At 44.5% G+C, this 16,770-nt stretch overlaps 1 protein-coding gene across 7 annotated transcripts in view; it reads right to left on the bottom strand.

The window, feature by feature from the left end:
- meis2a (Meis homeobox 2a) overlaps nucleotides 1–16,770 on the bottom strand; it is an 81,644-nt gene that overhangs the window by 59,992 nt on the left and 4,882 nt on the right. For all 7 annotated transcript variants that reach the window (XM_069152485.1, XM_069152490.1, XM_069152486.1 and 4 more), the window contains exon 7: nucleotides 8,544–8,658. In XM_069152485.1, coding sequence (XP_069008586.1) covers nucleotides 8,544–8,658 — 115 coding nt within the window. The remainder of the gene's footprint in view (nucleotides 1–8,543; nucleotides 8,659–16,770) is intronic.

The raw sequence follows: 16,770 nt of genomic DNA, 5'->3' as shown, positions 1-16,770 counted from the left end.
CTTTCATTCCTTTAAAAACTCCCCGTCTCCCTAAGTTTCCTCCAATTGTTCTAATGGGGCCTTAGTCATCCTTGCCTGATGGTAGAGGGAAAGATGCTTTTAAAGTTCTTTTTCTTCTCTCGGTGTGTGTTGCCAGGAGAGAAAAATGAAAACATGTAGTAACTGTCCTGAAACCCACACTGAGAGACAGATACAAAAAACCCTTGAGTAAGCAGGGTTGAAGCCAAACAAAGAGCAACCCTAAATGAACAGAAAGACAATATTTGAACTAGAACATCTCTGTGTAGCCTCAATCTCAGTGAAAATTATAGAGAAGAGAATTCCTGAGCCGAACAGCTTTCATTAAAGGAAAATCAGCTTCTGCTTTTTTTGGGGGGCGGAGCGTGACACTGGTAAAAGAGAAGAGATTGCACCATTTAACATGCAAGTTCTGCCTCAGAACATGGAAAAGTGTGTAATTGGAACAACATTTTATAAAATCCAGGCACTGAGCTATCCTTGAATATCTTACTCCTTTTCATCTCGCTTTCCCTTGTTCCTTTTTCTTTTCCTTCGTTTGATATGGTGCTCTTGCTTCCCCCTCCAAACATCTCTTCTGTATTCTGCAAATTGATAACCCTCTAAATGAATTATGGTAAATGCATAATGAAGGTTTTCTGCAGCTTCAGCCCTGCAGCCAGCCAGGATGGAGCATCTCGTTTGGCATGTTTGATTCGTTTTGTTGCGCATTTAGCCCCAGTGTTCCTTCAGAGTGTTCACTGCTTGGGGCATGTAAATAAGAAATTATCCTTGCTGACTAACATGGCTAATACCTCCTCTGGGGTAATCAAAAATTATTAGACGCTTGCTTCCAATAAACATTAGGGCTCATGGCACTAACCACTGTCAAATCGCTCACCTCCGCCTGCTCCCCAATAGCCATAAAATGGGTGAACAAAAGTGATCAGGTGTGGAAAAAGCACCCTGGCTAGGTGGAAACTGAGAGACCGCGGGACTGCTATTATGCCTAAAAAAGCAGCCTTTGGCTTTAAGAGTCATTAAAGCATGTACTAGAGTGGGAATCAGACTAGAAAATGAGCTTATCTTGCATAATGCCCTCAAAAGCTTTGCATAAACGTGAAAGATGTGCGCGTGAAAATCAGCAGCAGAGAGGAAGAACTCGGATTGTAACACACTTCCTTTATCATCCACCCACTCTCTTGGACGGTGGCAGCATGGTTAAAGCACTACCTGTAGGGTATAGCTGCTTTGCTCAGTTCCAAATATGCTTCAGTGTGTAAACCCCGGTTTACACAAGAGAAAAACCACACAGCAAGTGAACAAGCTACAGCTAGCCTGGCTAAGCCACTCCACTCCACTGTGGTGTCTTTTGGAGGGACCTGTGCTATGATGTGGAGTTCGGACATTAGGGGGAGGAGAATTGGGAGGGTGGGGGTGGTGGAAGAGATTAAAGAGCCAAGGGAGGCAGAAGAAAGAAAAGAAAGTAAAAGAGTACAAGGCCCATTGGTCAAACACAAAGGGGAAGAGAGGGAAAGGACATTTGGAGTCAGGGTTAAACTCCAAATAAGCACACCTTAAACGGGCCTGTGTAAGCTGGCAGTCAGGGTTTTTTGGAGCTTCTCTGCAGGTGTGCCTTTGACAGACTTGGCCTCCGTAACCTCTCTCTGATCTAGAGGGGGCCTGGGATCGGACACAGAAACCGCTGTCTCTGCCTCCCATTATATGCTTATTACACACACACACACACACACACACACACACACACACACACACACACACACACACACACACACATGCTTTACATTCTCCATAAACACACACACACCAACACACCCACCGGCAGACGACGGGAAAACAAAACTGGTGAGGACGAGAGCAATTGGATTATCACCTCTTAAGGGTGACTTCTTGGCTGACCCCCTTCAGGCTACCCAGCTGAAACAAGAAGGAAGATTTCCTGGGAAAACACTCTCTCCCTTCAAAGAACCGAAGCACTGTCATCCTCGTGAAAATGCAGCAGCAGCAGCATTAATGGACGTGGAAATGCCCTTTGGGGCATGCGCTCAAATCCCTTTTAGCCATATTACATCAGACCCCTGTGCACTCCTCATCATCACCACATGCACTGGTGTAATCAGCAATGGAACATGGGTGTGTAAACCCACTGTATAATGAACTCATACAACAGCACTGCATTCTGTCTTTGTTTTGGCCAAAGCCAAAAAAGAGAAGTCACTCCCGTCCTTTTATTGTAGTTCATTCCTGATTACTTCCCTGCAACACTGTTTCCTCTGTGCATTCAAACTTCACTTAGCTCCCTCCCAGATAAACTGGTCTTCATCTACTTCTCAGAAGAAGACAGAAAGAGAAGGAAAGAAGGAAAGAAGGAAAGAAGGAAAGAAAGAAAGAAGGAAAGAAAGAAAGAAAGAAAGAAAGAAAGAGAGAGAGAAAGAAAGAAAGAAAGAAAGAAAGAAAGAAAGAAAGAAAGAAAAAAAAAGCTTCCCCCTTAATGGCGCAAAACAGACATTCTCCTCAGCTGCTGTCAGAATAATCTAGGTAATTTTTTCCCTATGTTCTCCAAACATTAGTTTGCACATTAGGCTGACCCAGTTAATGTGCCTTTCCTGCTGTGTAGGACCCGGTTCCTGGCCAAGCAAGGCCAGGCTGGGTTGGGACAGGTCGCCAGGGGACTGTTCATGATTATGGACCAGAGGGACCAGGCCCCATCAAAATCTGAGAGGGCGGGAAGGAGACGGTAAGAGGAAGAGTGGGAAAAGCCTGAGCTGCAGTGTGGATGGAGGGGCAGGGGGCGGTGGTGAGGCTGTGGGAAGGCTATGTTACTGGAAGTGGAGCTGACTATATTGGCAGTCATCATCCTTTTACACTACCTGTTTCTGTTGCTGTTTTCAAGCTGCAACACAGGGTCAGAAGAAAGACAGAGAGACCAAAAAAAAAGGAAGAGAGAGCGGAAGGGAGGAAGGAAAGAGGGGAGCTGAGGGAGCTGATCATTCTCTTTAATCACATTTTGGATGAGGGCCAGGTAGTCTGTGGTACAGAGAGCGAGACGGAAAGGGGTGAGTGAGGAGAGGAGAGGAGAGAGACGGTAAGCAAGGGAGGGAGGGGGTGGGAGAGAGAAACGAAGAGAGATGGAGGAACAAATGGGGAAAGAGGGGATGAGCCTGAGAGCAGAGCCCCTTGAAACAGCCTGAAGTGCAGCAGTGCTTAAGCAAGTGTGCACATATGCCCACACGTACTATGTCTACGCTTGTGTGTGTGTGTGTGTGTATACAAGAGAGAGTGACAGCCGTTCCCGTAAATGCCCGCGAATGCTGAATCCAGCAAGAATCTGGTGTTAGAGCAGAGGCAGGGAGAGATCCATTTTAAAACTATGTGCATTAACTATACTTTTCCCCATAGATTAAGCACTCCACATGAATAATTTAGCCTCTTTTATGCTAATGGGATCATGAAAGTATCCCCTCCGTACCATGTTTTCTCCCCCTCCGCAGCAACTCTTCTCAGCTTTCAACAATGGCCCTGCCCCTTCCCAACAAACCATCAGACAGATGTACTCCACTGTTTCCATAACAGACACCTGACTAACATGAGACTGACATGTCCTGACAAGGCTAAAGTTGCACACAGAAGCTCATTGGGAAACACTGGAGCATTGTTTTCCTCATTAAGCAGGTATATCTGTGGCTTGTTTCCTGTTAAGTGCCGCTCCACTTGCTGCTATTGAGCCAGATATTGCAAGTTATAAGTTGAATGCGCATCATGGTTGCACTTGGTTTAATGTTTATGTGATCTCAGTTGCCATTGAGCTGGTTTTGTATGTAGGCAGACTGCTCCTCTTACACTTTCTGGCTTCTTCACTGTGCTGTTTTCTTTTAAAGGGGAAGTGGACATATCCTGTGTGTTTATGTGTGTTTTTTTTGGCCTTTTTTTTTGTTTACCCTCTGCCATCACACACGAAAACACATCCGTGCACACATTTACAAAACACACACACACACACACCCTTGTTGCCTCAGCATTGTGTTGTGGTGAGGTGGGGGCACTGTGTAAAAATTATCAGTGCTCCAACAGCTGGGAGTGAGAGCCATGAAACAGCAGGACTTGGGTCTGCTTTATTGTTTATCTGTTGTTTATGGGCCAGTGTTCAGCTTTAATTACTACACTAAATTAAACTCTAACAGGCACTTAGAGGGAACCAGCTAACACATGCACATGCGTGCCCACACACACACACAAATTGTATATTTTATATACACAGACACACCTCACCGATCACTCCAGAACTGGAGTATAGGCTACTAAAATGCAACAAGGCTTCCATCTTGTGTTTAGCAGAGACTCTGGTGTTCTTTCTATTGTGGTTACATGTTTCTTTCTTTCTTTTTCTAACTGCATCTTTAGGTCATCTTGAGCCCAAAGCATAGCTGTAAAAAAAAAAAAAAAAAAAAAAAAAAAAAAGCAAAGCCAAAGGTCCGACAAATACAGGATTCAACAGGCCCTGTGCATGCTGGGACACCAGGAGTCCTGTCCCCACCAGGAATGACCCCCCTGTACTGAGTTCAACCACAAAGACCTTGCTGAGTGGGGCCCCTAGTCAGGGCCAAGGGAGCTCACCACACTCCCCACACATACATACATACACACACAAATGTACCACAACACCATCAAGCACAGTATGCTCCCTTGGAGCCGAACACTCAAGCTCTCCCTCTCTTCCTCCCTCTCTCTCCATCTCTGCCTCTCTCTGCCTCTCTCGGCCTCTCTGGGGAGTCTGTCTATCCGCAGAGCGTGGGGATTGTTCAATTGCTGAGAAAATGTACAAAATGCTTTCTCCTCTCTTCTGTTGCGCCTTTTCCATCTACAGTAGAATCTGGGAATTGTAGAGCAAGCCCTTTTGCTCAGCACTCAAGATGTCAACGTGGATTTGGTCTTCATGCATAGCTAATAATTACAAGTGTGGACTGGAGCTGAGGCATGCACAAACACACACACACACACACACACACACACACACACACACATACATAGAGCAAGAGGGAAAAAAAACATTCCCTACCAATGCTGAATCAGTGTTGGGGATTTACAGTTCATGACTGACTGCTTTTGACTTTACTGTGTTTGGTGTGGGCAAACGTGCAGAGTATTTCATCACACTGCTCCATCACACTTTGGGTGCTTAACATATTACAGACACCTGCTTGGAAACGAGCGCTATCTTAAGGCACACACATTCATCAAGTTTAACTCCCTGCAACTGATGTCTCTGATGTTTCTAGATAAGCTTGGAGGTGCTCCAAAGGACTGTTAATCAAAATGATGTGCATGCAGTGCCAATTAAGTTATTGTGTGTTCCCTTCTGAACCGCCTCCCCTCAACTGCTCCTATTTGTTTATCTAGCCAGAACATAGGGAGTCACTCACTAAGAGTCAATAAGTGAGAGCACAGAATTTGCCCTCAGGGCGATAAATCATATTTTCTTTTTTTGGAGGGAAATTCTGAGAAAAGTTTAAAAAAAAAAAAAGTCTGTTAAGAAGAGGGATGAGGGAGAGGTTGCAGATCTGAGTATTGTACTGAAACCTTTTGTGTCAGAACTTTAACTTGTAATCTCATTCCACAAAAGGGAAATACATATTTGCACACTTGCTAAATTGTTTTTTTGGCACAGGTTCAGAACAATGCTCAGTGCAGAGATTGTGGAAGTAAATTCTGTTCCCAGCGACCATTTTGAATCCTGCGTGACAGCACATACAGTTCTTTCAAGATTTAAAATTTTCTCCTGGCAGACGGCGAGGAAGGAACAAGTTTCTCTTCAAAACAGTTGGACCTGTCAGAGATGCTTCAATAATTTGGGGAGTTGGATCATATATTTTACATGGTGATGCTTCTGGATACATTTTTTTGAGGTAAATGTGTTTTAAGTCACAGGCACACACCTCTCAAGATGAAATATGGCAGAAAGAAGTTGATGTTTTTCTTGGCGAGTGAAACCAGAAAGCATGACGGATCTCACGCACTCCTTCACTCTCGCCTCTTTCCTCACTTTCTCTCTCCCATCTATTCTGTCTTCCTCAACTGATCCACATTGTCACCCCTTTTAACAGGGGCCAAGCTGTTAAAGACCCCATTACTGAAGTGAAGCACACATTTCACATTTCCTCTGCGGACTTGAGAGCGCGGACTACAAATTTTATGTTGAAACGTATTGAGATAGGAGGCGAGTTCATGCGTGGAGTGGAGGAGAGGAGTGAAAGGTGGAGAGGTTGGAAAGTGAAGGTTCTGTCAGAATGGAAGGGCCAGAGTCGGGAGTCAGCGAGCGCTTCAAGCGTTAACGTAATTGCAAGAATGTGAAAAATGAGGCGACGGGGCTCCCGAGCGAAGCAAAAGGTCAGAGCATGCCTCACACAAAACAACTGGCTAGAGGACGGCCTCATTAGACCATTAAATCAGCTGCCCCTGGTCTCTTTCCCTTTCCTCTCTTTCTCCTTTTTCCTCGCTGTGCCTACTGTTTCACCTTCTCTACTCTTTCACCTCTGTACTTCAATGGCTACTCACTTCACCCTCTTAAATCTCTGCTTCTGTTGTAAGCTGCTTACTTTGTTTTTTTACCACGATACGTTCTGAGCCAGCGGATCGCGCATTTAGCACTCTTCATTGTAGGTCAGAATCTGGCCCTGATCTAGTCGCGGTCTATATTGGCCCAGCGCACGGTGCTGTACCGTAACTGTCTTTGGCCCGTATTGATCTGCTGTTACTGGATACGGTGGGGAAAGGAGTCGATAAGTGCTCTGTGGATTACAGGTCACTTGTACTTATGTGTGTAAGATAATCAATAGGCAGTGCATTTCTTTCCCTCTTCCCCCCCCTCCTCTTTCTGTTGCTCCTCCTCTTCCACTTGCAATTGCAAAGAGGAGTGCAAAAACTGCACTCTCTTCTGATCTGCTGCCGGACTGTTTTTTTTTTAAATAATATTATTACTTCAAAGCAGAAAAATCCACATTTAACTTACTGCAATTTTTCAGATTTTTATTCTCAAGTTCTTATATTCTTCTTCACTAGTAAAGCCTTGTATTTAACAACAATGCCCTGTATGTGCTCTGTGAGAGTAAGCCAAGTGTCGTCTGCACTGCTGAAGTGCCCTGAAGTGCGAGAGACTCTTCTGTATCTGTCACCATCTACCCTGAAGGAAGTAAGCAAAAGGAGAATTCTGCCAATTAGGATTTACTAGGTGTCACATTATTATTACCCATTCTTCCCTTATGCTTATACTGTCAGACAAACATATCCTCTTAAGGCTTAGTTATCATTCTCTTCCTCACTCTGACAACAGCCTGTGATCCAACTACACCTGACGCAGCCAGCCACAGAGGTCTGCTGCGGCCTTCAGTCTGTGGTCAGTAATGGTTCAGAAGCTGCGACTGCTGCTTCTGTCTAAAGAGGAGAAGATGATTTAAACAGCCCCACCACACAGCACACACCCCATCAATGCCTTTGATCGCTTATTGGCAAAACGATAGCCTCGAATAGACACAACAAGCAGCTTCTCTCTGTGAGCGAGCCGGCAGAAGTGCGTATATCTGGGTGTGTGTGTAGACGGTGTGATGAAATTTCATGAAAACCTCTGGACACTGCCAGAGGGCACACACGGATCCATAGAGGCCCGCAAAAAAACCCCAAAAAACACACACACTCTCTGCCGCCAGTGGAAGGATATCTTTTGGTGCATTCAAAACAAGGGAAAGACAAGATGAGAAACACGGGGAGTTCATCATCATCTATTCTTTTAGTTCAGGCTGCGCTTCATGAACAATATTTTTTATCTCGCGATGCTTAGTCTCACATCTAAACTTACCTAACCGTATGTGCTTTTTGACACTTTACAAAACTGATGCGGACCGTGACAAAAATACAAGGCAGGTACTGTGACTTAATACACTATCTGTAAGAAATTCATATACATTTGTTTTGAGATGCATTATTACTGTTTGGCAGGTTGTGTACTAGATAACACAAGGCTCTGAGACATAATTAGGGGCTGTTGTGCAGGCAAAGTTAATATGGTTTAAATTCAAGCAAGAACTGGCAGAAATATACCATTAATCACCAGCTTTTGTTCGACACTCTAAATAGCATCATTTTAGAAAGTCTTTCCCTTGGTTGGTGTATTATAGTGTCTGCGTGGCTCGTGTTTGTGCGTGAGTGCAACAGTCGATAAGCGTGTTCATTTTTAGGTGTGACTGTGTTTACATGGACGCCAGTCAAAAAATGGGATAATCCAAAGTGCAAAAGGAAGGACGGGGACATGTGTAAACAGAGATGTGCCATCTATTCACAATGGATTTCACATTAGACAGGGTTAAAGTGAAGCGTTGGCAATTCTCTCCAAGCATGGTGATTCATATGTCCTGCATGGATCTGTGCCTGACCGCCGTGGATCTATGTATGTTTACGCGTCAGCGCATGAGCGCACCCGTGTATATGCATGTATGTGTGCGTGCGTGTGCATGCGCATTTCGGTACTGACTCACCTTGTTCGCTGCTGTTGTCACCGCTCTGTGAAGCGTGTCCTCCGCTGGAGGGTCCCGGTGTGCCGGCTGAGTGTGTGGAGGTGGCGTCATCGTGGTCTCTCCAGGAAGCTGGGTTCTGAGGTTTGAAAAGGCAGAAAGCGAGCGTGGGATCCATCCATCCGTCCGTCCGTGCATCCAACCACATTCCCCATCCAAACCACAAACCAGGAGCAGAGAGAGCAGAGAGGGGGAGGCGGGGAGAGAAGAAGGTAGAGAAGGAGAAACACAGAAAGAGAGAGAGAGTCCATATGAGTCTGCTGGAAATGTGCAAGTGACATCTGTAAGAGTCTACAGGCACCGTGAGGGTCTTTGGCCAGCTTACATTCTCCTGGCAAGGCCAAGAGGCCCACTGCTTATTTCCCAGCTTGCAGACAATCAAAGAAGCTACAATAATCACAGATGAATGGAAAGAAACTCAGGCACTAACGCAGCTGGCTATAAGTCAAAACACGGTAATCAAAGTGTTTCATTAATGCATGAGAGCAAAACACAGCACAGTTAATGTGGCATTTGATTTTGAGCGTTGCAAGAGGAGCACTTGTGAGTAGTCGTCTAAACACATATGGCAGAGCCCAGCGGAGATCATTTATAGCATAACCAATTGAGACTTCCGTGTCAAGTGAGAAATATAGAGGTAAAAAGTCCAAACACACCACAGCCGCCATTAATCATTACCACTGTCAGAAATGAAAATAAGATATGACAGTGATTCTCCTGCTAATCTGCCAAAAATGTGTCCACGCCCACACTGACATACACACACGCCCACAGAGGCATGCAGAAATACACTTACGCACACATGCTAATGACATAATAGAGCAAGAAGTATAAACACACGCACGCACCCTCACTTTCCTATATACAAAGACATGCTGAAAAAAGTGTTAAATCTCTGCTTGCTAACTTCAAAGAAATATCCATAAACAAATTCATAGCTTTTAAGGTAACTTCCTCCTCGCCTGCCCTCCCTCCAGCTCATTTTCTCTCCTCCTCCTCCTCCTCCTCCTCTCTTTCCTGGTCATTCCCACTGCCCTGTCAGTACACACGGGGAAACGGGATTTTCTACTGTACAGGAAAGGCTTTATCAGTGCCACATGAAGGCAGGCTAGAGGTGGAATTTCCTCTGCCATTGAGGCAAAAAGAGGCACAGGCCGATCACGTCATTTACTACACTTGTGCCCGCAAACACACAGGCTCAATCAAACGCAGTACACACTGCTCACAGCAGCCTCTCACACAGAGTAGATACAACTTCATAGGGCGCACAACACAAGCTAGTCTTTCCCAATTTAACATGTCACCTGAGCACGATGACAAAATGTTGGCAAACGTGAGCCCAACGTTGTCTGGGGCCCGAGAGAAGCAGCCCCTTGAGCGGAGCCCAAGCCAAACAAACACAGGCCTGCACCAAGGCTTCCCACAAACCTCAACCCACTTCTCAGTTCCCGCTATGTGTTTTTTTTCTCTCCCTCAAACACACATAAACACATATACATACATAGGAAAGCAGAGGGAAAATGTACACGACACAGAATATTCCAAGAAATAGACCGTTTTTACCATTTTGTCCAACTTGAGCAGAGTTCCTGATGAACTTCTTTTCCTTCAGCTCAGAGGAGCCTGCCTGCCTGCCTGCCTGCCTGCCTGCTTGCCTACTTGCCTGCCCGCCCGCCTGCCCGCCCGCCTGCCTGCCTGCTTTGGTGCCCCAGTCAGAGTGAGCTGTACTGGAGAAGGACAGACAGGATAGAGCCTGGAGACTAACAGAGGTTTGCAGGGAAACAGAGGCTATAAGACAAGGCGCTGCCGCGCTCCCTTGGGCACACAGTCCTGATGTGCTGCTGCTTGTTCTGCTGCGGAGGCGAGGCTGCTGCTATGCCTGTGAGCGAGGCCCTTTTATCTGCTAAGTTTTTTGGGGAAGGCGGGCTGTTTTCCCAAACAGCTCGGAGCTGAAAACAGCAGACAGAAACACACAAGACCCTTCAGACCCTGCGCTCCACTCAAGGCCCTCTCAGCGTCAGCTGTTCACCGGATGGCAATCAGATAAAGAGCTCGGAGAATTACTCAGAAGAGGAGTAAGAAGACAGGGCGAACAATAGCCCGTGCGTGGGTTTTAGCCCTCCAGAGTGAGTGGAGGGAAAAGTGTCCCCGCTCTTAGAGGAATGGATGATTGTGATGTGCTCACTCTCCGGGCCACTGATCAACACATGGTACACTTCATGGGAACAAAGTCTGTTGTTATAGTAATTTTCTGTTGTTCTCAACACAGCGTCGGCTGAGTAAAATCCCTAATGTGGGAAAAGCCCATCAACCCCCTGAAAACGGTCTAATTTTGTCTTTGACATATGTAACACAGAGAGAAGGAAGAAAGAGAGGTAAAAACTTCCAGACTCCCCGAGTCTCTCTCTACTCTCAGAACGGGCTGTTGTTGTTCTAAGAGAAGAAAATGACTGGGTACTACTTCCTCACAATGAAACACCCACTGCCGGCAAGACCAGCCTGAAAAACCGTGCTCGCTACTCTCACACACGCCTGCTCTCTTCTGCTATCTCTCTCGCTCACACTTGCCAGCTAGGGCCACAGCATGGTTTTAATGCAACAGCCGAATCGATAGGACTTAATTTAGCTATCATTTCAGAGTAATGTGTCATTTTTAATGGTACTGGCACTAAATTAAATTCAAAGACACCTCAGCTAATGGTGTTAAAGGGAATGCTATTTTGCTGTGATTTGCTACCCTGTGGATTTAATGGGCCTGTATGCAGGGATATAGATAATGCTTTGTTAGTTTGGCTCTTATAGGGCAAAAAGAAGAGTGCAGCACTTTATATGACCTAATAATAATAATAGAGTGGAAACTAGGACCAGTTCATATGCAATGGAGCACACACTCCGCTTTTAATACATGTAAGTCACCACTCATTCATAACTGCGTCTGCAAAACGAGTCAAGGAATATCAAAACAACAGTGTTAACTTTCCATGCTCAACAAGGCGACAAAAGCAACAGCCTTTCCTCCCGATGAATAATTTAGTGGGCCTCTCTGAGCTATGGAGGGTGCATCATCACACACTGCACTGCGCAACACAAACACACACAACCATTTTGTCACAACCCCCGTGGGTCTGATAAAGTTCAAACAAGTTGTAAAAAAAAAATAAAAAAAATCATGTCACCCAAACAGTCTTCTTCAACCTACACAGGTCTTCGAAAAAAAAAGATGAGGAAGAAGCAAAAGAGGAAAAAAAAAAAGGCCTCTCGCCCATGTGACTATTCCCTAAAGCTGGGCATAATTAGGAGTCAAACATGGTTCACTCCATGCTCTTCACTAATTGTGTTAAAGAGCAGTGTTACCAGGAGGAGGAGGAGGAGAACGCTAGCAAGCAAATACACATACATGTGCAGGCGGGAACGCACACACACCCACAAACGTACACAATAGGACAAGATAGAGAAAAAGATACAAAAGAAGCGTTGTCTCTGGGGGAAACCTTTTCTATTTGCTGGGGTTAGCAACTGGCAGCTGATAATACAAGTTGTAATTAATATAAAAGCAGGAGACAATATGGGAAGGAAGGCTTGTAGTGCAGCCAGGCCACTGGAGAGCAGGAGAATGCTGCCGTCTCCTTTGCTCCTGTCCCCTGTTTCTCATTTACAAACACCTGCCTGGCACAATCTCACTTCGCTCACTGCACTCTGCCTACATCCCTAGGAATTTCAAATAAAATTGATTTAGCAGCATCATTGAATTTCCCTCAAATTCCCCTGAAACCTGGAGGGAAGGGAAGAAATCTGTTGGTCTGGTAGCAGCCTGAGAACGACTAGCCTTGTGATTTTGCATGCGTGCGTGCGTGTGCGTGTGCGTGCGTGTGTGTGTGTGTGTGTGTAAGGAGCAGCTACAGGGATCCTGTGCTGAATGTACAGAATCGCTGACACACCAGAAACACGCGGGACCGTAAATCATAAGACGAACAGACATTTCAAGACACATCTTGCCACATGGCATAAACAGAGAAAGAGAGAAACTCGTCACACATTTTTGTTGGGTTGAGCTCGTAATTATATACAGGCACTTTAGAAAAGTGTAGGTGCAACTCTATTGAACAGCTGAGTATTTACAACACCCTCAATTATCCAGAATACAAATAGTCCTTAATTTAGCAGCTAATAATTCACCACAGCCTGTTTTAACAGACAAGAGAGATTGACGGATTGTATTTATGCCTGGAACTTTCTCTGAGGCAAAAACAATCTTACTCACTGCAGTCATTTTACTTTATACGCGAATATGTCTTCAGAAAGAAGAGATTAAATATACAAAAAATGTCCTTTCTATTGTGATTCATGGGTTTGGCACACATCAAAATGACAAATCCAAAAATGTAAATGTCATTTAAATGGCAATATAAAACTGACAATTAGTTACAGATAATCCTGCTTTCATTTTAGAACAAATACTTCTAACATATGGGTTTTCAAATTAGTGTGTGGATTTATCTCTGTATTATCATTAACTGTATATTGCGTTTCATTACAGGTAAACATAGATGTATCTCCTGACCCAGAATGACTGCTGGGCAACTGTTCATTGCAGTCATTTACAGCATGCATGCAGTTAAAGAAAGGGGAGTGTGGGAGATGCAACAAGTGAGCACAGCCTCTCTGCAGCCACGGTAGCGATGATTAGATATGCCTGCCAACAGGGCCCTGCCTCTGAACACTAATCAAATAGGAAATGTAAGGCCAGACATCCCACCATCACAAAACAATTGTGTGGAACAGACAGAGCGGCCCAAGTCAACAATGCACTGTTTTCACGAGATCCAAACGTAGTCGGTCCCCGAGGAGAACAAAGCTAGTAGAATTAGAGCACCTCCAAAACTGAGAAATTCCACGGTTCAGCAGGCCAGCTTGGCCCGAGGGCTCACTGTCCACAGGCAGAGAGGCTGCGTGCACGCTGCCCTATGCAGAGTGACATACAGAAACAGGACAGGGCATTACTGGGCACCCACTCTCTCCACTGATACACAGTAAATCACTGCACAAGCTCAAATAGAACTACTGCTTTACTTGATTGGACCTGTGACATCACCACATCTGACCGATGGTCTGCAGCGGCCACAGCCTGTAGCAGAGAATCAGATCTAAACAGAAAAGGGCTTGTTTCCCTTTTTTCCCCTTTCCAGCCATGCAGACTTGAGATAAGCTACACCATAACTATGGGAACGACTATCACTCCCTGAGGAAAGCTCTCCAAAACAAAGCACTGGGACCTGCAAATCCTACAGAATTTCTGTAACACAAATCTGGAACTATGCAGGAATTCAAAGGCGGTTTCAACACTATAATACATATGCAAAAAGGAAATGAAAAAGCCTAATACAGTATGTAAGCTTGACTGAAGAAGCGGCACAATGGCACAGGAAGACACAAAGGCTAATTCATTAGAACAGATAATACTCAGACACTGTTAATTCTATTTGTCTCCCTAATTGGATGTAGCACAGAAGAGACAGAAATTTTATTCATTAATTAAAAGACAAGAGAGCAAACCATTGACAAGTACACACACACCAACCATTTACAAAACTACACAGCTCTGTGTCACACTTCATGTGTAATACAGCGTCTTTTTTGTTTTCATTCTTTTAAATAGAATGGAGTCGATCTGAGGAGGGGCGATGAGTTAGGAAGCCTTGGGTGGGCTGCATGGTTGAGATAGTCACCGCAAGCGAATAAGGGAAATCAACAGTGTCAGCAAAGGCCTCATCCTGCTCTCACTATACTATAATCCAATCATCTCTAAGACAATGCTGCATTCAAGTGTAAATAAAACTGCGCTTATTATGCTCCACTGTCAGGTATGAGGAGGGGAGAGCAGGGAAAGAGAAAGAGGTAGAAAAAGGGAAGGAGACATGCACATATAAAAACAAGCTCAACGGGCTGCCTCCTTCTCAGTGAAGAGCCTCATCATCTCCAGAAAAACCAACTTTCACCAAATGAGATGTAGCCCAGGGCTATATATTAAAAATGCATATCAAAGCAAAGAAAAATGGACGTGAGAGATTCTAACTAAATAAATTAGCATATCTAACTATCAAAACCACCTTCTTCTCCTCAATGAGACAGAAGGACAGAAATGAATAATAAAATACAGACAAATACAAGCGAATAAATAAAATAAATAAATCAAGACAAGAATTGCTTTCCATCCAGCCGCACAGTTTTGCAGCCATTTGTGTGTATTGTTTCTAATATTCAAAACACATTTCAGGCATGTGAGGCTGGACTCTTTTCAATTAGACATGGAAATTACTGCTGAATAAAGTTAACTATTTATTTCAAGGCTTTCAGATGATGACTGCACTGCACACATTTTCACCTCAAAGGTTCCTCTTTCTTTCACTTTCTGCAAATATTATTTCCACTCCAGCATCATGAGGTGCACGCATGCTTTCACGCACTGCCTTGCTTTTTAATTGTTCTACAATAACTATCAATCTGGAGAGTGTTTCCATTCTTGAAATCCCCTACCTGCTCAGACACAGCTCTAAAACAAATAGGGAGATAAGAAGAAAACTCTCTTCTGCTTTAGTGAAATTCAGGCCAGCAGTTAAGTGTAATAAAAAGTTCAGTGGTGCCACATAAGTGAAATAAATCCCTCAAAACTTAAATACCTAATGAGGTGGTCATTCCAAACTACTCCAAGATAAATGGCTTGTCATGCAGCCTTCTTTGTTTATTGCTGCTCCTGATTTGTTTTATTGGCATATTTAATTTTCTAATTATCAAAATATTTCTTACAAGTGGACTGACGACAAAGCTGGTGTCTGAGCACTGGAGGCACCATTGGAAATTGGCTTGAGTATCAGCCATCTGCCATGAAACTAAACAGGCCAGTTTATCTAATCTCTACAATATAAACAACAGCATGCCTCATTTCTACACTTGTGCTGGAAGACCACTGTATTGCCGTTCTGACAGGTTTTCTGAGACCAACGTCGGCATCTTCGGTCTAGTTATGTTCCAGTTCACTTTATGCAGCGCGCTGCGTGGCCCCTGCAAAGGCGACGGTCTTTCAAAGGGAATCCACCGCTATTAGGCCGATAGCCAGACCCAACAGATGCAGCGCAGAGACTTTGCATAACACTTAAATCTGCTTTAATTCCTAATAGGCTTGGCCTTGTGCTGCGCAGATATTAACTAGTCACTTTGTTGCACTAGCCGCTCATTTTCCCTCTCCACCAAAACATTAGCTTTATCACAGGCATGCAAGACGCAGTAATTCACAGATATCAACTCAATACTACACCGTCAGCTCGATCCATACTACGGGGGGGGAGGTTCTGTGTTTATTACGCCGAAAATGCACAATTTAAACCGGAGAATCGATCATCAAATTTAAAGCTACTGTACTTCAGGTGCATATAATTGAATTCAGCATTATGGAGCCTGCAGTCATAAAGCGGGGAGCAGAGGAGAAAGGCGACTGCAGAGCAAACCACACGGCAATCAATATGAAACAATTAAACACATTAACATCAACAGCAATGGAAGGCCTCCAGACGAACCATCATATGCCTTGTGAACTTGACATTGATGGTAAGCCTTTAGCTCTGAGATCTCTTTCAATAGGCTACCACTTTCTCCACCTCTGCAGCAAAATCCACAGCTTTACGCACAGGCCATATCCAGCTCCCACAGCCCCAAATATAAAGCCCTTTTCTTTTTAAATATTGGCCTAAAGCTAAAGCTTACCGCTGATACCCTGCTTTAACGTTAAACCTGCGTAACAGATAATTGCCTCACGTTTTTTTTTTCAGCGTGCAACTCTCCATAATGCAGGGCAGCGATTTACACACGCGTACGCGCACCCTCTAATACGCACACATACACACCCACTCAAAACCTCTAGCACACAAGCGAGCACGGACGCATTATGCACACATGACTGCTCCTAATCAAAAGACTAAAACAATAACTCGGTCTATTGTATCACATGTAGCTTTTGACCTTAGAACATCGATCGGCAGATTTTCCTTGCAGAACAGAGCATGCTCTATTTACTGATGGCACAGCATGGGTCACACACACACACACCGAGCAGAAGCTAAGGAGCCCAAAAAGTTGGCTTTATGAGAAACATGAAGCAATCTGCTTATTTAGATATAGTCCATTATTCATATGCATC

Source organism: Embiotoca jacksoni, unplaced genomic scaffold (genome assembly GCF_022577435.1).
Source record: "Embiotoca jacksoni isolate LCO1_2020_lvr unplaced genomic scaffold, fEmbJac1.0.p SCAF_18, whole genome shotgun sequence".
Classification (NCBI taxonomy): Eukaryota; Metazoa; Chordata; class Actinopteri; family Embiotocidae; genus Embiotoca; species Embiotoca jacksoni.
The sequence above is the reverse complement of the archived record's forward strand: the minus strand, read 5'-3'. Positions and strand labels throughout refer to the sequence as shown.